A 27398-nucleotide genomic window follows, 5' to 3' on the forward strand; every position below is an offset into this window, starting at 1 on the left:
TAATTGAAATAATCACTTCAAATGTATGAAGATCAGGATTAACACTCTAAAGTGAGTTTTTCATCCTATTATTCCTCTGACCAAGTAATATGGTTGGATTTTACCACTAGGGAATTAATACCTGCCCTCCGAGTCTCCGAAGTCCACCATCAACTGGCCTGCATAACTTAATCTCTCTTAAATTCTTTCTGTTCTAGTAAGACAGAGCGCATTATATTCTTCCTGCCTACTTTCTAATATTAGTTTGAATGTATATAATGTTAGCCTGTGTCTTACTCATTTTTGTTTTCCTAATGCCCAGCAAATGCCTGACACAAGGAGTGAAATGGATAGATAAATACCCACTATGATTCTTCTAAGATCAACGCCACAAGCCTACAACAGGTTGTTAAATCAATTAGTTCACATCATTTTTTGGAAACCATGCTTAAGCTTTATTTTACTTACACAGACACACACAACTACAATCAGAACAAACTCAACTACTTGAGACCACTTAGTATGCTGACAGAATATAAACCAAAGACTTGTCCGTTCTTCCTACATGTTGACATTTATCTATATTATCTCCCCAGCTGGGGGGTCTGTCCCGAAGGGAAGGGGCTGAATTTCACATTTCTTTGGAATAACTCTTAAATCCTGAAGCAGAATTGGTTGTCTCTGAGGTAGATGTCAGAGAATTCTGCTGAGAATTAGCTCAGCATTCCGAACCAGTAGTAAATTTTTGCTGCAGTGCATGAAATAATACCTGTGCCTGGAAACATTTATAAATCCTCAAAAAATAAATATTTCTCTACTGCAAGATCAAATCTAACATCTCAAGGGGAAAAATATCAAAACTTAAACCTAATTGTTTTGATAATGAAATAAAATTTTATCAGATGACAAAATCTAAAAGGAGCAGAAAAGATACCTTCAAGCAGTTTTTTTTCTGAAGAGAGTTTAGAAGCACCAGCAGGAGCCTGATACAAAAAGTCACAGAGGAACGTAGACTGGGAGGACTCTTGATTTAATCGACCTTCAGAATATATGTCATGTTGAGGGAAATCTAGAAAAATTACAGAAATACCACATCTGAAATGCGAAATGTAAACAATTTTCCCTTGGCTTATGCATATGTTGATGAGTTCTGAGATAGAAGAAAAACTACTTCAAATATACTGCAGAATAAAGACACAGAAACATTTATTTTGCTTTGCATAAAATTTGCAAATAAGCACTTTGGTTGTGTTTATTATTCATACATGAAAACTGGATTTAATTTTAGTGAAAATGATTACATGGGATTAACTATTTTAATCTTCCATTTAGACGATTAAAGACAAATAAAAGATTGATTTCCTAAACTTTTCCTTGAAAGCAAATAAAACATGGGTCTTAATAAGCATCTTCTGTCTTTCTGACAATTACATTTTCTTTTCATTTGAATGGTGTTTCTGTTTTGAGAAATTTACAGATTTGCGCTGCAGTCCTTTTAAGGATCTATCAGGAGAGACCAGGCTCATGAAGGCATGAGAGGGACTAACCTGAGAACTTGTTATGGTAGAGAAATTCCATCTGCAGACTCTGCCCTGCCTTCTTGGCCAGCAGATAGGGGGTGCTGTGCTCAGGATCACCTGTTGCACACATGACATCTGCTCCACTGAACAGCAAAGCCATTGTTTCCAGAACATCTGGTTTCACCACAGCAGCACACAGAGCCTGGTCAATAAAAGAAAATACAACTTCTAAGTGAAGAAGATATAATTCTAGCAATTAAAATGCAAGAAAGTCTGCCAATTCGTTTATGAGATGCAGTTTGTATTTCTTTTTAACAAATCTAATAATTATTACGCCCTGAACTAACCAACAGGTAACAAAGGCCTGGTTTACATGAATTTAAATTTCAACAGAAGATCACCAAATGTCTATTCATTTTTTTATTGCAGTGATGTTCCAAATCTTCAAATCCATTATATCTGCCATGGAAGATATTTTCTGTATTTTACATACTATGATAATGGCAATGCTCAGAAACTTCAAAATACTTCAAATGCAGTAATGAAGTATCCACTAAATATTTTGTTTGCATGAATGTTTCTGCATGCGTGCTAACTCGCTTCAGTTGTGTCCAACTCTTTGCAACCCTATGGACCGTAGCCCACCAGGCTCCTCTGTCCATGGGATTTACCAGGCAAGAATACTGGAGTGGGTTGCCATGCCCTCCTCCAGGGAATCTTCCCAACCCAGGGATCAAACCCATGTCTCCTGCAGCACTTGTTTTGCGGGTGGATTCTTTACTGCTGAGCCACCAGAGAAGACATCAGTCTTGGCAATGATTTTTTGGATATGATAGCAAAAGTGCAAGTATCAAAATCAAGTGGAATTATAGCAAACTAAAAAACTTCTGCATAGTGAAACAATCAACAAAATGAAAAGTTAACCCACAGCACAAGGGAAAATACATTCAAACCATATATTGCATAAGGGTTAGCAACCAAAATATACAGATAACACATGCAACTCAATTAGAAAGAGACAATCCAATTTAAAAAATGGGTAGAGGACCTAAATATACAGTTTTCCGATGAAGACATCCACAGAGCCAACAATTTTTAAGCAGTATCTCCTCAATAAAGTAATTTTTAAAAATTATTCACTGATGTGAAGAGTACTATTTTTAAGAAGCCCAATGTGGTAGTAAATCCTAACAGACAGACATCCCTATATATCTTGAAGAAGAAAGAAACAGCTAGTAATTAAAGTCAAGCTTATCTAATATCTTAGCTCAGGGTATCTATATGGTGTGGCAGAAAAAATCTCCTTTGGGGTCATCAGTATTTACCCTTTGACAAGATTCCTGTCATTATCAAAAAGAGAGAATGCATTGGGGGGAAAATATGCCCTAGTTCTCCAATCTTGCCAGTTACTTCCCCAAATTCACAACTTACTATTTATGTACTTTTTATCAGCCTCTGGTACATAGAACTAGATTAATTATAACCCTTGGTTATACCTTGTTATCACTATTCCATGCATGTCTAGTATAAATGGTCAGTTTTTTTCATAGAAATTAGCATCCGTAAAAGTATCACCCTAAACAAAACTAAATGACGTAGCAGTAACCTATATATTATTGCGCACCTCTGTCCCATCTCTCTGACTCTCCCCTACCTTACGTATAGATTCTGCATCTTGCATTTATTGTACATCATTGCTTTAAAATCAATTGGTGGCCTCACTTTACTAATACCAAAGATGTATAAAGAAGCAAGAACCTAATTTATGGTAACTAAACCAATAGAAGAGAAATATAAAACAACTGTATAAATCTTATAATTTCTAGAGAAGAAGTGAAAAGGTCTTCATTTTCAAAAATTTTCAGCATAATGCTCTTTACTTCGGGATGCTTATCCAATAAGCATTGACACTGAATGCATTTTAAAGAACTGAGAACCGTGAAAGCATACTCTAGTCATAGAAAAGTGTATGTTTTCAATATCTATACATAGAAGAACCTTCTGACACACAAGAAATTGAAGCAGTTGATTCTTTTTTAAAAAGGAGGGCAAGATGTTAAACAAATTCTTTGCTAAAAGAGCAATATAGAATGGTCACAAGAAGACCTAGAATCACTCAGCCGAAGGCAAAGGACACTTGTAATCAAGGGCACTAAACAAACTACTGTTTGTAACAATAAACTGAGTGAATGAAGTTTATTTTGTTGACACCAAGTCAGCAGCATACGAGCTGAAGTTATTATGTTCAATATCCTGTCCCTAATATGGGGAACGTTGTTCAAGTTTTAACTGGGGTGGGTGTACATCAGATAGAAACTTCAGTGAGGGAGGAAAAGTTTACTTGCTGTTGATAATGAATCCTCAAGTGAAATGAAGGGAAAAGATCTAAGGTGCAATGTTACAAAAGGCAATAAAATTAAACAATAATTTTATGAAACAGCAAAATTTTGAAAAATTTTTTGAAATTTTCAGAAGTTTCTTTTTTTAAACATGTTTTCAAAACCCTTGGTACACACTTAAAAAGACCTTAACATCCATGTCTTTTGTTACATTTCACTGGTTACCTTATTTAATTCTTCCTTGGTGAGAGACGCCAAAAGGGTTTTTCTGAATCTTCCTTCTTTGTACTTCTGAGTGATAAAATTTTTTCTCTTTTCTACTGAACAGTCCATGTGTAATTCTTCATCTTTTTGAAGATTACCAGCCCAAAAGTCATTAGCTCTTTTGTTTCCAATGACAATGAAAAGCTGAATTATCAAATAATTACAAAATGTATCAATTTAAACAATATATTTGAATCTGCAGAAAACTGAGTCACATGACAAATTAAAGCACATAGTGTAAAATATGCAAAAAATCCAAAAAAGACCCAATTTTTTTCTGGAAGATGCAGTGTGAAAGCAGACAATATTTCTATTTAAACAGCCTAGCTGCTCTTAATAATGGTAAAAGATTAGCTAGAAAAGAAACTGCAAGCAACACAAATTGCAGCAAAAGCATTATTACTTTTTGAAGCTAGCTCACATTGAGACAGATTCATTTAAAATGGCTGAGTAGGTGGTCTAATATGGTTGAGAGCATTACACCCGAGCACAGAATAGATGCAGGAGACAACAAGTTGGACAAGATCGCAGTTAATGACAGAGTATGGCCGAGATAAAGAATAGTCAATTTTGCCAAATGTTTGCATTCACCACTCTGATATTTTATCCATGCTGGGTTAAAAAGAAAGAGTAAATTCTGGCTTTAAAAAGAGCTGCCAAGCCTTTTAAAGTAGTTATTACCATTAAAGCTCCTTGCATTTTTTATTTTTATTTTTAAAGTAACTACCTCATTTAGGAAGCATTCTGAAAGTTAAGGTAGAAAGTTACTACTATACAACAGGCGATAAGCCATTTTTAATACTGTGCTGAGATCTTGATCAGAGAAATCCTAAAGTAACCTCACCCCGCCACCAACTGCACATTTCCTCCCAGATTCTCGCTGATCACACCACAGTCAAGTCAGACTCACCTCAATGAGCTCATTGCTCCAAATGCTGGCATCCATTTTCAGACTTCTAACCTTGGAATCTTTTGGTCCTAAAGATCTATGTTGCCCTGTAGACCAAAATAAATAAATAAATAAATTAATAATAATAATAATGATAATAATTCTCTTTGAATTTCTATGTACATGTATTTTACCATTAAAAAGTATGTATGTATATATACATGGCAGTCTGTATTAACATTAAAACACATGGACATCACCAGATGGTCAACAATGAAATCAGATTGATTATATTCTTTGCAACCAAAGATGGAGAAACAAAAACAAGACCTGGAACTGACTTTGGCTCAGATCATCCACTCCTTATTGCAAAATTCAGACTTAAATTGAAGAAAGTGGGGAAAACCACAAGACCATTCAGGTATAAATCAAATCCCTTATGATTACACAGTGGAGGTAAGGAATAGATTCAAGGGATTAGATCTGGTAGACAGAGCACCTGAAGAATTATAGACTGAGGTCTGTAACACTGTACAGGAGCCAACGATCAAAACTTGCCAAAGAAAAAGAAATGCCAAAAGTCCAAATGATTTCTTCCTAAGGAGGCTTTACAATAGCTGAGAAAAGAATAGAAGCTAAAGGCAAGGGAGAAACGGAAAGATATAGCCCACTGAATGCATAGTTCCAGAGAATAACAAGGAGAGATAGGTAGAAAGCCTTCTTAAATGAACAATACAAAGAAATAGAGGAAAACAACAAAATGGGAAAGACTACAAATCTCAAGAAAATTGAAAACATCAAGGGAACATTTCATGAAAGAATGAACATGATAAAAGACAGAAACAGTAAGGATCTAACAGAAAGCAAAGAGATTAAGAAGAGGTGGCAAGAATACACAGAAGAGCTATAAACAAAAAAAAGGTCTTAATAACCTAGATAATAATGATGGTATGGTCACTCACCTAGAGCCAGACATCCTGGAGTGTAAAGTCAAGTGGGCCTTAGGAAGAATTACTATGAACAAAGGTATTGGAGGTGACTGAATTTCAGCTGAGCTACTTAAAATCCTAAAAGATGATGCTGTTCAAGTGCTGCACTCACTATTCCAGAACATCAGTAGTGGCCACATGACTGAAAAAGTCAGTTTTCATCCCCATCCCAAAGAAGGGCAGTGCCAAAGAATGTTCAAACTACTGTGCAGTTGTGCTCATTTCACATGCTAACAAGGTTATACTCAAAATCCTTCAAGCTTGGCTTCAGCAATACGTGAACCAAGAACTTCCAGATATACAAGCTGGATTCAGAAAAGGCAGAGGAGCCAGAGATCAAACTATGAATATTCTCTGAATCATAAAGAAAGCAAGGGAATTCCAGAAAAACACCTATTTCTGCTTCAATGAATACACTAAAGCCTTTGACTGTGTCGATCACAACAAACTGCGGAAAATTCTTCAAGAGACGGGAATACCAGACCACATTACCTGCCTTCTGAGAAACCTGTATGCAGGTTAAGCAGCAACAGTTAGAACCGGACATGGAACAATGGATTGGTTCCAAATTGGGAAAGGAGTATGTCAAGGCTGCATATTGTCACCCTGCTTATTTAGCGTACATGCAGAGTACATCATGTGAAATGCCAGGTTGGACGAAGCTCAAGGTGAAATCAAGATTGCCAGGAGAAATATCAGTAACCACAGATATGCAGATGACACCACCCTAGTGGCAGAAAATGAAGAGGAATTAAAGAGCTTCTTGATGAAGGTGAAAGAAGAGAGTGAAAGAGATGGCTTAAAACTCAACATTCAGAAAACTAAGATCATGGCATCCAATCCCATCACTTCATGGCAAATAAATGGGGAAAAAAATGGAATCAGTGAGAGACTTCATTTTCTTGGGCTTCAAATCACTGCAGATGGTGACTGCTGCCATGAAGACACTTGCTCCTTAGAAGAAAAACTATGGCAAACCTAGACAGTGTATTAAAAACCAAGATATCACTTTGCCAACAAAGGTCCATATAGTCAAAGCTATGGTTTTTCCAGTAGTCATGTACAGATATGAGAGTCTGACCAAAAAGAAGGCTAAGTGTCAAAGGATAGATGCTTTTGAGCTATGCTGCTGGAGAAGACTCTTGAGAGTCCCTTGGACAGGAAAGAGAATCAAACCAGTCAATCCTAAAGGAAATCAACCCTGTATAGTCACTGAAAGGACTGATGCTGAAGCTGAAGCTCTAATACTTTGACCCCCTGATGTGAAGAGCTGACTTATTGGAAAATACCATGATGCTGGGAAAGACTGAAAACAAGAAGAAGGGGGCAACAGAGGATAAGATGGTTGGATAGCATCACCAACTTAATGGATACGAGTTTAAGCAAACACCAGGATCTAGTGAAGGACAGGGAACGCTGATGTGCTGCCAAATATGGGGTAGCAAAGATTTGGACACAACTAGGCCACTGAACAACAACAAGAAATATATGTATGTCTGGATTAATATATCTTTTCAACTTAAACTATTACCTACTTTTTTATACCACAGTTGCTGCTAAGTCACTTCAGTCGTGTCCGACTCTGTGCGACCCCACAGAAAGCAGCCAACCAAGTTCCTCCATTCCTGGGATTCTCCAGGCAAGAATCCTGGAGTGGGTTGCCATTTCCTTCTCCAATGCATGCATGCATGCTAAGTTGCTTCAGTCGTGTCCGACTCTTTGCAACCCCATGGACAGCAGCCCACCAGGCTCCTCTGTCCACAGGATTCTCCAGGCAAGAATACTGGAGTGGGCTGCAATTTCCTTCTCCAATACCACAGTAGTGGAAGTAATCAAACAGAAATCATAACCAAAAATAAGAAAGATTATGGAAATCACCTACTCAATCGTGTCCAACTCTTAGTGACCCATGGACTGCAGCCCACCAAGCTCCTTTGTCCATGGGGATTTTCCAGGCAAGAATATTGGAGTGGGTTGCCATGCTCTCCTCAAGGGTATCTTCCCAACCTAGAGATTACATCCAAGTTTCCCCACTGCAGGTGAATTCTTTACCATCTGAGCCACCAGAGAAGCCCATGAATAATGGAGTGGGTAACCTATCCCTTTTCCAGGGGATCTTCCTGACCCAGGAATTGAACTGGGGTCTCCTGCATTGCAGGCAAGATTCTTTACCAGCTGAGCTACCAGGAAGCCCTTTAAAAGTATGTATTCATGTATATGTGTTTATGTGTGTACATGTATGTATGTGTATACATACATAATTTTTTCATTGTTTGGTAACTGACTAGAAATTTTAAGTCACTTAAAATTTTATAGTGGGTATGTGTAAATTACATATATGTGAATACAGATATCATCCCTTACTCTTAAAAAAAAGACTAGCAACATACTAGCTAATGAATGTATCCTTAAAAAATCCAAAGTGGATTCTTTATTCTACTATTATACCTGGAAGAGAGTAACAGCCCAAAATTCTAGTATCATCAATTTAATTCTGCTGTATAAATCATCATTCAGACTTTACTGGGCATCCAGGCCTATGTCAGACTCTTTCTAAGCTGAGGAGAAAAGAACACAAAACATCATTTTGGTCTTAAGGATTTTCTGTCTAATGATCATGAGAAAGTTCATTCCTCTCTGTACATTAGGTAGGTTCCTTTCCTCCCTTCTCTGAGAAAAAAAATACTTAGAGCACGATGCCCTAGAATTCCCATGGCAAGACCTAGCATAGGTTTGCACTTACGGAGACTACAAAAAGGCAATACTAAAAGGAGTAAAGCCCAAAGGCAGGCAGGAAGAAAGGATGCTGGAGTAGCCCAAGATTCTGAGTTGAGGCAGTAGGAAAAGAAGTGAAGTGGAGAACAGATTTAGAGATACTTAGAAGGTAAAACCAGGATGGAATCTGGTGGGCTTTAAGGAAAGGGGAAGGGTCAAGAGGGACTCTCAGGCTTGAGTGAAGGGCAGAGTAGATGACTTCTGATCAAGATTTGTAATATAGGAAAATATTCAGTTTTATGTAGTGAGCTGGGAAGCAGTGAGAACGCCACACTATCATGTTGCCTTTGAGGTATCTTGAGCAAATCCAAGTGGAGACCCTAGCAGGAGATACAGGAGTATGGTTTCCAACAGAGTAAGAAACACCTGCTTAAAAAGACTGTTGGATTCAAATGATAAATAACATCACTCAGGAATATCAGGATGAAAGAGATCTGAGGATACAACCCAAGGCAACACACGTTTTAGGAGCAGGCAAAAGATGAGCAGAATAGCAAGAGCACACTAAGAGAAAATGGCCTGCTGGAAGTTGAGGAAGGATGGGAAGTCACGGAGAGGCAGACTGGTCAAGAATGTCAAATACTCCGGAGAGTGCAAGGAATATAGGAACTGACCACATAGAAACTGAGAGGTAAAATACACTGGTAAATGTGTATTTTTATTGGAAAATATTTTTATTGGAGGTGAGGCAGATGAAGACTGATTACAGGATGCTGATGATATAGTAGGAAGTTAAAGAAATGAAAACCTGCATAAACTATTACTCTTGAAAGTATCTTCTCCATGAAAGGAAAAAGGAACAAGAGAATTATATCTAAGGGAATAATAAGTTTTCAGAGATCTGGTGTTAACAGAACAGAATTATGCAAATTTACATGCTGAACCAAATAAACCATAGTTGAATATGGCTGTCCCTCAGTATCTCAGAGGATTGATACCAGGACTCTCCACAGACACCAAAATCCAAGTATGCTTAAGTCCCTTGTGTAATATGGCCATAGTATCTTCATATAACTTATACACATTCTTTATTATATTCAATACTTTAAATCATCTCTAAATTACTTAAAATACATAATACAATATAAATGCTAAGTAACAACTACAGGTACATCCAAATTCAAATTTTGCTTTTTGGAATTTTTTTCCAATTACTTTTGATCTGGAACCCGTGACTGTGAAAGACCTACTGTACTTAGAGAGTGAATAAGTGATGGGGTAAGGACTCAGAGAAGAGAGGAGAGAAAGGGAACATAAGAAGACAGAATAGCCTTGGACAGACACTATCTCTTCCAGTGAGACTGGAAAGAAGAGGTTGGGAGAAAATGCAAAGTCAAGGAGGATTAACTGAGGCTTTTTGGTTGCTATTGATGTAGTTGATCCGCTTTTGAGAACTCCTACCTCAGTAGGATGAGAAATGTGGTAGCACAGAGCTCTGGAAGACTCTGAAGGGTTTGAAGCAACTGTCCTGTCTTTGCTCTGTCTGAGATAGGAGCTCTTCCTCTGCATTGTCTCAATGAAACCTGTGCTCAACTCTATTGCTATCCTTATCATAGTCTATTAAAATAACTATATATTTCTCCAGGATATGTCATATTTTATAGATTTAACTCCCAGGACCAGCACAGTACCTGGTAGAGCTAAAGAGCTGAGGAAAGTTTGCTAAGTCACTTCAGTCATGTCCGACTCTGTGTGACCCCATAGACGGCAGCCCACCAGGCTCTCCCGTCTCTGGGATTCTCCAGGCAAGAACACTGGAGTGGATTGCCATTTCCTTCTCCAATGCATGAAAGTGAAAAGTGAAAGTGAAGTCGCTTAGTCGTGTCTGACACTTAGCGACCTCATGGACTGCAGCCCACCAGGCTCCTCCATCCATGGGATTTTCCAGGCAAGAGTACTGGAGGGGGGTGCCATTGCCTTCTCCAGAGGAAAGTTTAGGTTGTAACTAATTTCTCCAAGATCTCCACAGTCACATACCTAAGCTAGGGTCCATTCCCTTCACTCACTTGGACAGCTGCCTTACCTCCCAAATACGAGATGTCAAATAGTCCATAAGGTTTAAGGTCACAAGGAGAAAACAAGTCACAACACTGGTTACTTTCATAAACTTCAACATGCCTGGAAAATGCTTCTATATAATAATTCTCATTGTAAGAGAGAACACATCTTCTGTAACAAGATTAGAAAGCAGAGCAGCACTGAAATGTGAAAAATACATCTTACAAAATATGATTTGGGAAAAGGGACAAATCATACGAACAGTGAGTGTGTTCAGGGTGCATTCTGAAACACATTCATCCCAAATCTGAAAATTTCAGTACTGTCTTTTAAAAATCCATACATGGTCCAGTAGGCACACACACAAAAAATGATTACATGCTTAAAAATCAATTTTTATCTCTAAGCCATGCATAAGAGAAGTATAGAATGATATTTCTAAATTTGATTTAAATGTAATAAGCTTTCTCTGCTTTTATTCTTCATAGCCATTAGCTGGGACACAATATATATGACACTAAAGAGCTTTCAGTGCCGATGTGCCACCAAACAGCGATGAGCGTAACTTATCACTAATTACCTGCACACTTCTTGCAGATGACAACACAGAGATTGATGGAGGCCCAGTCAGGATCTGGGGCTTTACAATCTGCACAGCTCCTGTTGGACTCATTGTACCAAATCTTCTCAGCTACTTCATAATCAGAGAGAGTTTCTGCTATTGATTGCTGCACAGCTTCAATCCACTCTTGTTTCTCTTTTTCAGACTCAGCTGTAAAGCTGAAACAATTAACGTTTCTGCATTATCGATCTCCCTTGTAAAGGCCAATTAAGCAGTATGTTCAGTTTGTATATTCATTTCACTCACAAAGGAGACAGCAGCTGAAAAATATGCCTTCCAGGCAGTTGCAGAGTCTTTTCTGTTAAAAACCATCTCATTGATAAATCTATTTTTTTCCTTTAACTTTCCACGTTGCTTATGACTTTGTTTACCTATCTTGAGCCAAAATTAACATACACATTTTTCTGACCAGGATATAAAAATCACCTTGTTAGGTCAAAAGCTTAAAAGTGAGGCCATGTTTTCTAAGCAGTGGTTACATCATAATCAATAAGAGACTGGCAGAGTTTCAGGACTAAGTGGGTTATTTTGCCAAGAAAATATGCCATAGTCTGAAACTAAGTTATCAAAAACACCCACTAGAAATTTTGATTTTTTTGTCTTAAAAATAGATTTTTTTAATTGGAAGAATGTCCAGATGGCTTTCAGAAACTGAGAAATCGAGAAAGTTTTAAGTGATTAGTATTCTAACAGAATGCTAACTCATTTTTAGCCTCATTCCTATTTATTCCAATTCTTAGTGCTTATTGAGTACCTGAGTGAAAGAATAAAAACATTAAAACATGAGTTCACTCCTTCAAGAAATATTTAGAGAGTACTTATAATACGCCAGAAAATGTGCTATACACAGTGCCCCAAACTCAGTCAATGGCCCATAGAACGATGCTTCACACTACAATTTTCTGTTCTGAAGATGAAAATGCTTTGAGATACAATGAACATAACAGAGGACTAATATATCCTACATAATCTATAGAGAAATTCAGTGGCCTCCATGGATTATATTTTTTAATCACTCCAAGTTTCATTATCACTATAACATCTATAAATTCTTTAGTGGTCTCTTTTCTGCTTCTCTATAGAGATTGGTCAGAGCCACAGGATACAATGGAAAATAGGTTGGTCCCTGTCCCTGGTTCCAGATGTATAGTTCCTCAGATCCTTGGAATCCCCTGAGTGGCAAAAACCCTTTATATGCTAATGGACAGCTTCTGACTGGAGGCTAGACAGCTTCAGCATGGGAGCTGGTCAGCAGAAGACCAAGATGGGACTAGAGAGCTGGAACTTTCCTATCCCTTGACCTCTGGGAAGGGGAGAACTGCGATGCTTGATCATGTTTGACTCTGCTACCGTAGCCCACCAGGCTCCTCTGCCCATGAAATTTCCCAGGCAAGAATACTGGAGCAGGTTGCTGCTTCCTACTCCAGGGGATCTTCCCAACCCCAAGGATCAAACCTGCGTCTCGTGTATTGGCAGGTGAATTCTTTACCACTGGTGCCATATGGGAAGCCCCTGGGAAGGTGAGACAGGCTGGTAATTGACTTAGTCATCAATGGCCCAGGGTTTCAGGGCTTCCCAGGTGGCACTAGTGGTAAAGAATCCACCTGCTAATGCAGGCGACACAGGACATGAGGGTTCGATGCCTGTGTTGGGAAGATCCCCTGGAGGAGGAAATGGGAACCCACATCAGTATTCTTGCCTGGAAAATCCCATGGACTGAGTAGCCTGGTGAGCTCCAGTCCATGGGGTCGCAAAGAGTCAGACACCACTGAGCACCTGCACACACACCCTGGATTTCATCATTCTCACCTATGAAATGAAACCTCCATAAAATCCCCCCAAACAACAGGGTTTGAAGAACTCTGAGGCTGATGAACACATTGAGGTGCCAGGAGGGTGGTGCATCCAGAGAGAGCTTGGAAGTTCTCTGCCACAAACCCCCTGTACTGTGGCCTCTAAAGCTCTCCCATTTGGCCATTCCTGAGCTGCATTTTTTATAATAAGCTGGTAATATTATTTGAACTCTTTTCCTGAGTTCTCTGAGACATTTTAGCAAATTATCAAATCTGGGGGAGAGAGGGTAATGAGCACCCCAATTTGAACTAAGCTGGGCTGAGTGAGAGTAACCTGAGGACACTCTTCCGGGACTGAGCCCTTAAACCCGTGGGGTCTGAGTCTCCCTCCGGGAAGATATAGGACATCCAGTTGGTGTACAGAGAGTTGGAGAATTGGCTGGTGTTAGGACAAACCGTTCAAGTTTGACATAATATAAAGCACTTTAAGTAAAAACAGCTTAGACAATGTCTACATTGTCAGTTAAGGCTTGAATTTCCTTTATGAAAATAAAGCTTGTTATTCTTTTTCAAAATTCCAGCCAGTAGACATATTTTAACAGATAATATGGGTACTACAGTTGGTATTAATAGCATTTTTGAAATCATAAAGTAATTAATTGCTAGACCTTCAAAATCCTGTGACAATTGCCTCTAACCCACATACTACTTTGTGGTATGTTGATTATTTGTGACAAGCAAATTAACGTGGTTGAACTCAACAGATATGACTTATGCCCCTCTAAAGCAATGGAGTTACTATAGATTATTAACAAGTATAAAAACATAAAGTTTTCTGCTTCACTATCATAATAAAATAATGAGTAGAGTACCATAATACAAGATATATACCAAAATGCTAAGATATTTGATCAATAAGTGCTGTGAGTCATTAAGTTCAGCAACAGTTTAAGCTGGAGTTCCTTTTAGAAAATCACAGAGTAAAATAAATAAATAAATAAATAAATAAAATAAAATAAAAATCACAGAGTAACCGTAATTAGGGATTAATCTTAAAGGAGAGATTGTATTTGATTAGGCTTAAAAAAAAGACAAAATAACAATACAGCTTAAAGACAATGCTATATCTATTTTTATTTTATTCCCTCATAACAATTTTTCATATATTTGTGGATCAAAAATCATCAAGTCTTCTAAGAAAAAAGGCATTATGAAAAGAAACTATTCAAATCTCAAGAAATTTGTATCTTTGCAGGTTGTATGATAAATCATTTTCGCAAAGTGTTTTTATACACTGGCTAACAAATTACATGATCTGAAAAAGTAAAAATGCAATTATTTCTGTTTCAGGTGTACAGCAAAGTGATTCAGTTTCATATATATGTTCATATTCTTTTCCATTATAGGGTTATTACAAAATATTGAATATACTTCCCTGTGCTATATAGTAGGTGCTTATTGTTTACCCATTTTATATATGAAAAATGAAAGTGAAGTCGCTCAGTTGTGTCCGATTCTTTGCAACCCCATGGACTGTAGCCTACCAGGCTCCTCCATCCATGGAATTTTCCAGGCAAGAGTACTGGAGTGGGGTGCCAATTCCTTCTCCAGGGGATTTTCCCGACCCAGGGATTGAACCCGGGTCTCCCGCATTGCGGGCAGGCACTTTACCGTCTGAGCCACCAGGGTGTATATGTTAATCCCAAATTCCTAATTTATTTCCCCTTTGGTGGGGATGTTTTCCCGTAAGTCTTTTCTGTGAATCTATTTCTGTTTTGTAAATAAGATCATTTATATTTTTTTTACGATTCTACATATAAGAGATGCTATATGGTATTTGTCTTTCTTGTATATAAATACACACACACCACATCTTCTTTATCTATTCATCTGTTGATGGATATTTAGGTTGCTTCCATGTCTTGGCTATTCTAAATAACACTGTGGTGAACAACAGGGTGCGTACATCTTTTTGAATTAAAGAGTTTTCTCTGAATATAAGCCCAAGAGTAAAGACTGTAGGATCATATGGTATCTGTATGTTTAGTTTTTTAAAGAACCTTCCATAATCTTTTCCATAGTGGCTGCATCAATTTATACATCCACCAAAAGTGTAGAAGAGTTCCCTTTTCACCACACTCTCTCCAACACTTTATTTGTAGCCTTCTTAATGATGGCCATTCTGCTTGGTGCAAGGTGGTACCTTATTGTAGTTTTGATTTGTATGTCTCTAATAATCAGTGCTACTGAGCATCCTTGGTGCTTATTGGTAAATTTTTACACACTGGCTAATAAATGACACAATATGAAAAAGTAAGAACGTAATTTTACTGTGTCCTATAAGAAGTCAAATCATGACTGGCAATGTAAAAATGGATCACCTAAGCTTTACTGTAATAGTACAAACAAAAACTGTTTAAATATAACTTACCTAAAACTCCTGTAGGGAGTGATTATTTCAAAAGACTGTTTTACAGTTCGGTCCACTTGTTTTACATTTGCTACATTCATAGGGATTATGGTAATACCAAGTCCACTCTTAAAATCCTAGTTTGGAAAAGAACAAAAAATCATAAAGAAATGAAAATATGGATCTTGAAAATAAAATTATATTCTCTAAAATTTAATAAATCTCATTAAATTTTACTTCAACATGTAAATATGGAATTAAGCAATTCATTAAAAATGCATTGAGTGATTTTCTTATTTCATATACATGATATATAAAATATATACATCTTATATACATGATATATATATATATATATATACACACACATATACACTTTAAATACATGATAACATGATAGCATTTGAAGCCTGCCAGGCTACTAATAAAGCAAAGCTTTTTTCCACACAATACGTAAGTTGACTAGGACATAGATCTTGAGCTACACAGGCCTTGCTCTGAACAGTTAGGCACTTTTTCACCTTTAGCCATTTCAAAAAGGGAACTAACAGGAAACTAACCCTTCCCATTTTCTAGGTGGGGGGAGTCAAATGACACTGTGAGGTTGGTATAATGACTGTTTAGACAAAAAGAAGGGAAAGCCACAACTCAAAGAGGTAAAGTAACATGGGAAGAGGAGACGGCTGCGTGTGCTAGAGAAGGAGGGAAACCCAGGCCGCCTGACTACTGGCTCTCTCTCTGCTGTAGGGTGTTACCTCTGTTCATCACACTATCTTCCTCGTTTGCTCTCAAACAAAAGAATTACTTGTTTTACAATTTTATCTCATTTCTAAATTTATTAGTTTCTTCTTCCTTCAATTAGATTCCTAAAAAGCTCCTCAAATGCTATTTTTGTATGGAAAATGCCATTTGTTCAACACCTGCAGCCACTATGTTCAACTTGTCCCACCAAAATTAGTGTTCAAAAAGGCACACAGTCTACCACCTAAAAGCATTAAAGTATGTAATATATTATCTAGCCATAAGGGTTTTGGAATTTGATTTATCAAACCATCTCACACCTTAAAAATATAATTAATCTGTACTTCAAAAAATGAATTATCTCTGTCAATAGGTTCAGATTAAATGTACTCTGAATTCCTAAATTATGACTAGGAAAAATTATCCATACTAAAGATAACTGCAAAAAATATGGGTCTACTTTCAGGAAGGACACTTTCAGCAGAGACTGTGAAAGAAACACCTCAGAAGCTGCCTTCTCTTTGTCTCACCTGTTGTACAAGCTAAAAGTAAAAGTACTATTTTCCTATATCCCTTGCAGCTAGGAGGGGCCATATGTCATAGTTCTGGTCAATAAAATGTAAGTAATTTCCAGCCTGGCGGGTAAGGAGGAGAGACAAATCTCGGAAGAAAAGACTTTTCACCCCTTTCCATCTTCTTGGAAAATAACATCTTCTTGGGAAATAACAAAGCCATTTTAGAATGTAAGCATCCTTGAGATGAAAAGCCTGAGGACAAATTCTTATACTGTAAGGATGTCAGAATGAGAAAAAAAAGAAAAGAAAATCTTGTTCCCTGATGGCCTCAGCAAGAAATTTGTTAAAACAAACAAGTTCCTAATCTATTTACCCTATCCTTCAGTTTTCTGTCATTAGAGACACTAATGCATTCCTGGCTGATAAAATAAGTGGAATAAAACAACAATGCAACAAATTTTCCACACTCATAAAGGGTTTCCATTCACAAACTGCAGAAAAATTTTGCTTCATGTTTTTAAAAATGTATACATTTTAGTTAGAATGAGGAAATGACTCATTTGTAAACTGAATATGATTTTTTTCTGATGAAAGAACAAACGGCTCCTTTTGTTGGGAGAAACAAACCAGGAATGGAATCAGTAATATAAAAGATACAGGAACATGCTAGGTGTTGTGAAATACTTGGAAGAATGTGACATACTTCTACTTTGTATTGCAAGCCCACCTAACAAAAATCAGTACTTAAATGATATGTATGCAGGAGGGAAGCCAAACTTTTCCAACATGTTCCACTGTAACAAGTTCTCGCATAGTATGTCAGCACAGTTGTTAGCATACTATGTACTACTCTCCCGCCGCGCACCGGTGCGCCCACAACCCTCAATGTCAGTTCTCGTATAGTATGCTAGAACTTATTTACTTAAAGTAATTAACTTATAATTACAGAAAACAAATTCTCAATTATCCATACCAATGTTCCCGCTGGATAATGCAACTGTTGGACCAACTTTCAACGTTTAAGTGATTGGAAACTCAAACTCTCTGTTATAAATGGGGAAATAAAATGGGGCTAGCAAGGTAAGAAGACACTTTAGAGAAACAGCTTTCTGATGACCCAGCTTGATATGGGGGTACCTCTAGAATAAAATAGGCTGCATCTCCTCAAACAATGTTCCGTGATGCAACTTGTGCCAATAGCTGGCTAACAGACTACTCTGATTATTATTCTCTGATGGGGGCCTGGCCTGCAGGTGCTGTGTTACTAAGGGCGGAAATAGACACTTAGACCAGCAGATGGTAAGACTGACAGCCTTGGATAGAACTGATGAGACTCATCAAGGCTCCAGCCTAAAGAGATGGTGCCTCATTTCTACAAGCAAGTCGTGAAATATCTACATATAAAGAGGCAATTTCTGTTAAAAAATAAAATAAGTGAGGTTCAGCTCAAGGCCCCAGATTTATCCCAAGCAAGGAAAAGATGATTTTTCAGCCTGGAAAGAAACTGTAACCCATTTATCAGCTGCCTGCCAAGGCCATATGGTTTTGAGTAATTAGAGTACCCACTGAACTCACCGGCACAAATGGTCTGTAAAATGTACAGCAGAGTAACAAAATAAATGTCAGTGCTCTCGAGAGCTATTAAAATGAAATGACTGCGTTTCTTATTAAAAAAATATTTGTGGTGACATTAAGCCATCTTGTCACATACCCTTTAGAACACATTTAGAATATATCCCATTCCTAGAGCCTCATCAAAATTACCTGTGTTGAACTCTCCCTCCCTCCACTCTGAGATTCTGATCCCAAGAATCAGAAGACAAAGCCTAATGATTTTCAGTTAAAAAACAAAACAAAACTACCACCTTATGATTTCCATATGTAACAAGTATTAAGAAACACTGAATTAGACAGCAGAACCAGTTGTAGAATCTAAACAGTACAAGTCTACGTCATCTAAGTATCAGGATATAAACATTTCTCTAGGCCTTCAGCAGAGCAAAAAAAAAAAAAAAAAAGCATGCAATCAGATTATGAAAAAGCACTTGAAGTTATTAAGACTATTGGTTAGAAACAGGATGGTCAGAATACAGTGAAACATTGGATTGTCAAGAACCTATGCATCCTGCATGCCAATCCTTTTGCTAATATCCAAAGGATATAAAAGTACTGGTCTTCATTAAGCACACACACTCCATACTTGATTTAATACTTGTTTGCTTAGTGCTCTGAAGCTTACAAACAGCTATGAACTCTGATTTGATTTTCCTAACAATTCTGTGAAGAAGGGAGAGAAGATACAGCCATTTTTAAAATGAGAGAATATGTCCTGGCAAAACTATGTTGAGTAGGTACCTCTAGACAGCCAGAATTTATGCTAAGTGGTGGGCCTGCTCAAAAGCATGAGATGGGGGTACTTGAGGAAGCTTACAGTTTGAGGAGAAATGAGAGAGAATTGTAACATGTGCAATAAAAGAATAATCCATGTCTGTAGGGTAAGCACTGAATCTGATCCAAAAAAGAGAGTATTGAGTTCATATTCTTCCCAAAGGAGGTGACACTTGACTGATAAACCCACAAAGTCCAGACCAGACTGATCAGATGTACCTCGCTTGCTTCAGCTCATTTGTCTGCAAATCAGGGCTACCAGTAGTACCTACTGCATCACTGTATGAGGATTAAATTCATGCATAAAAAGTGCTTAGAAGAATGCTTGGGGCAGTAAGTGCTTTCTAGTCCCAGTTAGCTATTATTATTACCGTTATATTATTCCTCTTGAATTTGAAACCAACTGAACATATTACCTATTAAAAAGTTAATTACAAGAAAATGCATGCTTAAAAATAACTATCAGGTGTACATAAATGTTAAAAAATGGAATGGAATGTGAATGGTAAACTTTCATGAAAATTAAAAATAAATTACCCATTAACTACAATCTGTCAGCACTATTTTCATTTTGAAAAAATAGGGATGAGCCAGGAACATGCTAAATTTCAACCTTTAAAATCCTATACACTGTAGTGAAAAAACAACAGCATAGAAATTCCATAGGTAGAAATACATTGTTATGGAAAGCATAAAGCTAAAAACAGACTCTGGAGGAAGCTATATTTCACAGTTAATTTGCTGTCACACAACGTGTGATCCCAAAGAGCATGAATGGCCGCGCTTGGCAGAAGAGGTCTGATGCTGCAAAGGCAGTAATGACATCGTGAGCACCGGGAGTCGGAACTGGGGGAGAATCTTGGCTGATCCATTTACCGGCTCTGTGACTACTGGCAAGTTCCTTAATTTGTCCAGACCTCAATTTCCTCATTTACGAAAAGACAGTAGTATCTACCTTTTATAGAACTGCTATAAAAGTTGAATGAAGAAATACAAGTTGAAAGTCTAATACATCCAGACAGTCCTCTCATTTGAAGGTTCTGAATACAGAATTTGTCTTCAATAAGAATATATCCATTTACAGTGACTGGAAGTATTCACACCAATGATTCCATATTCAACATTCAGGTTAGAATAAGTGACAAATATTTACAAAGACAGAGAAATGGGTTATTTGTACAAATTAGTAGTAACAGAGCCTGGCTCGAGCTACCTTTTAAAACTACAAAGTGAAAGAGCAAAATAATGGTTTCATTCCTAAACAGAAAAATTAAAGAAGGGTTTATTAACCCCAAATTTGCTAAAATCTCAAACCTATTTTTGCAAATACGGATGTCAGGTTTCCCTGCCAGGAATTTAAGAACTCGGTGCTTAGACATTTGTGGAAAACAGATGTGGCATTGTGTGACATTGGCATCAGACTTCCGGGCAAACACCAGATGCAGAGTTTGGCCAGATATAGAACCCAGAGAATTTGAGGCCACCACCTCCATCCTGCTGCTTCTTTCTGTACCACACAAGCCAGAGCCCTGTGGGGTCTATTTAAATTCTATTAGAATTTCATTCCCATACCAGACACAGGGGAACATTACACTGGGGGAATGAATCTCTTGTTATACCCGGATTTGAGAATGTTTAATCAAGTGAATGTAGTTAAAACCTCAATGCCACAATTATCATTAAATGGATACACAAACCCACCAAGCAAGACATCTGGTTGTAATGAAGTCCCTAATATTAACATGATATTCAAAAACTCATCAGGAAAAGATGGGAGGCTGACTGCCAGGACAACATCACAAATGGAAACCAAAGTCAATTATCTTCAATTCGCCTCATATCTATTGGCAGAAATTTCACTCGAGCAGCAATACCTTGTATATAATACCACATACATATACACATCAGTGAATGTTCTTATTTCATTACCTATATAAAATTTTAAAATACTGGCTTATATACTACACCCACATCATTTTAAGATAAATAAATGAAATAATTATTTTCCAAAATAGAGAAAGTCTATAAGCTTTGAACTGATTAAAAAAACCCACAATTTATTTCTATAAACAAAATTCCTATGCAACAAAAATTAAGTGAAAATGCAAAAGCAGCAACAGCTTAGAAAACCAGTTGCAGAAAATATGACATGAAGATTAATATCTATATTATATGAAGAGTTCAAATAGAAACAACAAAATAATTCCAATAAACAGAAAAAAAATGAAAATTCATAAAGAAGAAAATAATATTAAAATGAAAAATTTTCTCAACTATAAGCTCTCTAGTCCTGAAAACAGCTATAAATGACTATTAATTCAACAATTTCATTCTACAAATGTTTACTGTCAGCTACTTGCCTGAAACTCCTATGGGCATGCGGTGAATAAAGGAAATTGTCACAGTCTTAAGTTGGGAATATAAAAATTATAACACTGTCAAGGTTAAAATGAAGCTAGTACTTATTTATATACCTAAGAGCATTTGAAATACAAGCAATTCTTTAGAAAAGGGTCACAGGGATTCTTGCACAAAAAGTGAATCAAAAAGAAAGAAAAGGCTACAGACAGACAGAAGCCTCTCAGAAATATCACTCATTTATGTTATCACTATGTGTTACTCACAAGGGGAGGTAAGTTCCCAAAGAGCAGGGACCTTCTGAGTTACCACAGAGCACCTAGTATCTAGAGCAGCACTCAGGAAGGAAGAGGTAACCAATAAATTTTTGCAAAATGGATGAACAAATACAGAAACATGGGGAACTATAACATAACCTCTACAAATTCTATCACACAATTCATGTTAAACAAAGCTGAAGTAACAATATGGGAAAACTATCATAATTATAATATATTGTAGGTATATAAATGGAAGAAAAACAAGGAATAGAAGAAAATGTGAAAAAATTAAACAATGGGTGTGGGTGGGTTGTGAGAGGGTATAAGCATTTAAACAGATAACATTCAATTTATATAATAATAATATATATTAATAATATAATAATTATAATAGCACCAGTGTTTTGCCACTAATCAGGTAAGAATTTTGGTATCTGTTTCTACTTTGCATCTTTCTAATAAATGTTTTTATACATATCTTCATATAGCCTATGTGAAAAAAAAAAAGAAAAAAAATCCTAATATTCCCTAAGGCATTTCTCCTACTTTGAAGCTACTTCAAGTTAATTTCAACAATCTGCTAAAAAATGAAAGTGAAAGAAAGATATTAAAAAGTGAATCTTTGAACTGGGCAACTGAGAAAATGAAAAGTCAAATGAAAGTCACTCAGTCGAGTCTGACTCTTTGTGACCCCATGGACTCTACAGTCCTTGGAATTCTTGGTATTCTTGGCCAGGATACTGGAGTGGGTAGCCTTTCCCTTCTCCAGGGGATCTTCCCACTCGGGGATCAAACCCAGGTCTTCTGCATTGCAGGGGGATTCTTTACCAGATGAACCACAAGCGAAGCCCAAGAATACTGGAGTGAGTAGCCTATCCCTTCTCCAAGTGATCTTCCCGACCCAGGAATCAAACCTGAGTCTCCTGCATTGCAGACAGATTCCTTACCAACTGAGCTATCAGGGAAGCCTGATAAAATGAAAAGTTCATGTTAATTGTCTAGAGTTTAGATCTGGCAGTGAACTGTTGATAAGAATGTGCAGACTGCTATCTCCTTGCATTTATCATGCTACTTTTCTTAAAAAGTAAAGAACTTCAAAAATAAGACCATAGTTCGGATAATCCAATCTAACAGCCATTTTTAACTTACAAAACTTAAGTTCTTGATTTAGTAGAAGAGATGGACCCAGAAAAAAATGAAAAAGTATTAAAAGTATATCTGTACAGATGCTTGACATGGAAATCTTAAGGCCACCTATTGGAAGTAGAGGAAAAAGCACAAGAAAAGATGAACAATAATCCACAAAATCAGAGTAAATTTCCAGACATACACACAGAGTTAAAAGAACTTATGTGAACTAAGAGTTTCAAATTGCTTTTCAAGAACTTTGTTTTATGCTGACTTTGCAAATATCTCTCCAATAGATCACACTCTGGTAATAAAAGTTTGCATTAAGAAAAAGGAATTAAATAGTCATCATACAATTTATAAGCTGAAAAATTAAAATTTTACATAAAAATTAAGATTATAGAAATTAAAAAAAAATAAAACAAAACAGCAGCTATAGTTTACAATCATACACAATTTATTGAGACCAGTTCTTCAAAATTTAAAAACTTATTACCATTAATAAAGATTTTCTTAACTTTCTATTTAAACGTTCCCACATTCCAAAATGTTCCATCAGGAAGAAGATTCACTTAAATGAAAGTTAACCACAAAAAGGGGTATAGCAAGCCCAAGAAGAGAAAGGACACACTAAAGCAGCACTCAGTGCTGACAAAGGAGAGCTCTATACATTTTCCAGCTCCAGAAATACTTTAACTCTTTTGCTGGATGCTTATACTTTTTAAAAAAGAAAACCCCACAGAGCAGTGTTTTACTGTGTGTGGTTTTTGTCAGCAGTCACTGAGTCAACTGGGATGCTTTACAGGAATGGAGATTCCAATCGCAAGCCCAGGAATTCTAAGTCAATGGGTCTGATAAGAGCCCAGATATCTGGAACTTTAACATGAAATGTAAATAATGGTCTTAGAGATAGTAACCCCACTCTCTTTTTCACAAGATGCCATTCAAACAGAAAGAGATTAGCTTAACTATCTGAGCCAATCAGTAGCAGAGCAAGAATGAAAACCCAGAACTGCTACCACCCAGTTCAATCTTCTTTGCTCTAAATAAGCTTCCAACTTTCCATTTTAAAAACGCTTCAACATAAGCTGGAGCAGCTACTCTTCCACCTCTACCCTCTGTTTGTTTACTCCCTCTGGAAAGACTTCCAAAGAAAATTAGTAAAACTATTATATGCATAAATAGAGGCAGCCTACCATGCTCCTCCATCCATGGGATTTTCCAGGCAAGAGTACTGGAGTAGGTTGCCATTTCCTTCTCCAGAGGATCTTCCCGACCCAGGGATTGAACCTGGGTCTCCCACATTGTAGGCAGACGCTTTACCGTCTGAGCTACCAGGGAAATAGTTCAAATAGAGGCAAGAAAAATGAAAACAGTTCATATGTGAGGGAGAGGGGTATACGTCAGCTTTACTTTTTATTCTATTTATACTTTACATTAGGTGGGCAATAAAAATCACTGTTTTTAAAATTGTTTTGATGCATGAACTTAAATTAGATCCAATACAAATTAAGTTACAGAGACTCAAATCTAACACCTCTTACATTTTCACAGTTTTTTTTCCTATCATTTAAAAAAAAATATTACTTTATGTATTGTGTATATAAAACTTTTACATCTAACTATTTCACTATCTTTTAATGCTTTTCCTAAAACACAGCTAAAAGACCTCTGCATTCATGAGAAGGGCTCCTTATTTAGTCCATCACTCAAGCTCTTTTTACAGTCTGCTCAACCACGTGAGAAAACCCATGAGCAACCTTCCTTTGGAAAGAAAGATATACACCAGGATATAAAATAGATGAAACTGGAATATGTCAAGGCTTAACCATGAAGGGCCTCCGTTAATTTATCAATCTAGTCTTGAGCCAACTAGTTCCTGAAGACATGACTCAAGACCAAGTCCCTTAAGACCTAGCTCCATATAATATGATGCGATCTTTTAAGACCACATACACAAACAATAGTATGCACTTTCTAAGGGTACATAAATAAGCATGTTAATGCATTGAAAAAGTCTTGAAATATACATTCATTAAAAATAGGTTTACTTCTTGAAAGATGAGGAAGAGTCCGGCATGAATAATTTAATTTTTAAAGGTGATTACATGTATTACTTGTACATGAAAGTGTTTCTAAGTCCAAGACTTCATTAGATGTCATTAGACTTTTCTTCCTGGAAAAGAAGACTGTCCTCCTCAGTAAATGCGTTGCTTTAAGTGTGTCTGACATGTTTACTGAATGCATACTCTGAACTACCTAGGCAAATAAGTTATTCAAGGAAAGAGTCCTTAGGCTATTTCTAAAAGGTCATAAGCCAGAAATTTTCTTTTCAACATACACTTTAAAAAGACATTTTGATGTAGTGACAAAGAAGCTAGGCTTAGGGTTATAAAGTTCTTGTCTTAAACTCTGCATGATGAACTGTAACCCTTTAACAAGTTACTTAATCCTCATTGTCCGCATCTATAAAACATGGATGAGAATATCTTCTCCTACATTTGTGGGGAGGATGAAAAAGAAATGTTTATAAATTAATTAGCATAGTACCTTGCACCTAACAAATGGTGGTCGTTTGTTAGGTACAAATGGTCATTATGCTTTTTATGCTGACATATTAATGTGAAAGCAAGAATTTCATATAATTTCTTGCTAACAAAAAAGTATTAACAAAACTTTAAAAACACCTGAGTCAAATTCACTTACTCCAGTCCATTTTAATTTGCTGATTCCTAGAATGTCGACTTTCACATCTCCTATTTGACCACTTCCAATTTGCCTTGATTCATGGACCTAACATTCCAGGTTCCTATGCAATATTGCTCTTTACAGCATCAGCCCTTGCTTCTATTACCAGTCACATCCACAACTGGGTACTGTTTTTGCTTTGGCTCCATCCCTTCATTCTCTCTGGGTTATTTCTCCACTGATCTCCTGTAGCATATTGGGCAGCTACCAACCTGGGGAGTTCCCCTTTCAGTATCCTATCATTTTGTCTTTTCATACTGTTTATGGGGTTCTCAAGACAAGAATACTGAAGTGGTTTGCCATTCCCTTCTCCAGTGGACCACATTCTGTCAGACATCTCCATCATGACCCATCTGTCTTGGGTGGCCCTACACGGCAAGGTTTAGTTTCATTGAGTTAGACAAGGCTGTGATCTATGTGATCAGATTGGCTAGTTTTCACTCTTATGGCAGAAAGTGAAGAAGAACTAAAAAGCCTCTTGATGAAAGTGAAAGAGGAATAGTGAAAAAGTTGGCTTAAAGCTCAACATTCAGAAAACTAAGATCATGGCATCTGGTCTCATCACTTCATGGGAAATGGAGAAACAGTGGAAACAGTGTCAGACTTTATTTTTTGGGGCTCCAAAATCACTGCAGATGGTGACTGCAGCCAGGAAATTAAAAGACACTTACTCCTTGGAAGGAAAGTTATGACCAATCTAAATAACATATTAAAAAGCAGAGATATTACTTTGCCAACAAAGGTCCGTCTAGTTAAGGCTATGGTTTTTCCAGTAGTCATGTATCGATGTGAGAGTTGGACTGTGAAGAAAGCTGAGTGTTGAAGAATTGATGCTTTTGAACTGTGGTACTGAAGAAGACTCTTGCAAGTCCCTTGGACTGCAAGGAGATCCAACCAGTCCATCCTAAAGGAGATCAGCCCTGGGTGTTCATTGGAAGGACTGATGCTGAGGCTGAAACTCCAGTACTTTGGCCACCTCATGAGAAGAGCTGACTCACTGGAAAAGACCCTGATGCTGGGAGGGATTGGGGGCAGGAGGAGAAGGGGACGACACAGGATGAGATGGCTGGATGGCATCACTGACTCGATGCACATGAGTTTGGGTGAACTCCAGGAGCTGGTGAAGGACAGGGAGGCCTGGTGTGCTGCGATTCATGGGGTCACAAAGAGTCAGACACGACTGAGCAACTGAACTGAACTCAACTGAAAAACACCTACTTTTAAAGGATAACATAAACTCAGACAATCTAAGTAATGTAACAGTGAAACTAGTAATTTTAAGTCCATCAGGTTTGTGCAAGTGAAAAATGAAAACTTCCATTAATTTGGCAGAGAAACTTCCATTCTGATACATGCAAATTATGTATTTCTAATCTTTATTCCATTTTTTAAAAAAGTTTTAATCATCTTACTTCACAGACTGAAAATGTTCATATTCAATTCATACACATTATTAAGCTGTACATCACTACTCTTCTTGAAGAATATGCTAACTATCCAACTTATTAATATGCCAACACTGCTCAATGATGCTTTCCATAGTTAATTGGCTAAGAAATCTTATCCCCAAAAGTGTAATGAAGAAGTTCACACCGAAGTTCACAGGAAAGCTTGGATAAAGATCTATAGTTAATTTTTTTGAAACTACTATTTATTTTAGGTTGTTATCTCTATTTTGTTAT

The 27398-nt window shown here is 37.1% G+C and overlaps 1 protein-coding gene across 6 annotated transcripts in view; it reads right to left on the minus strand.

Annotated features, from left to right (window-relative positions):
* The window catches only part of ARAP2 (ArfGAP with RhoGAP domain, ankyrin repeat and PH domain 2), a 197010-nt gene that overhangs the window by 106213 nt on the left and 63399 nt on the right, over positions 1–27398 (minus strand). For all 6 annotated transcript variants that reach the window (XR_009494861.1, XR_009494862.1, XM_059887745.1 and 3 more), the window contains 6 exons: positions 15600–15715; positions 11334–11533; positions 5013–5098; positions 4064–4246; positions 1527–1701; positions 914–1048 (listed from right to left, as the gene is read on the minus strand). Coding sequence is in view for 4 of the 6 variants with exons in the window: in XM_059887745.1 (XP_059743728.1) it covers positions 914–1048; positions 1527–1701; positions 4064–4246; positions 5013–5098; positions 11334–11533; positions 15600–15715 (895 nt within the window). In the remaining 2 variants the exon portion in view is untranslated. The remainder of the gene's footprint in view (positions 1–913; positions 1049–1526; positions 1702–4063; positions 4247–5012; positions 5099–11333; positions 11534–15599; positions 15716–27398) is intronic.

Source organism: Bos taurus, chromosome 6 (assembly GCF_002263795.3).
Source record: "Bos taurus isolate L1 Dominette 01449 registration number 42190680 breed Hereford chromosome 6, ARS-UCD2.0, whole genome shotgun sequence".
NCBI lineage: Eukaryota > Metazoa > Chordata > Mammalia > Artiodactyla > Bovidae > Bos > Bos taurus.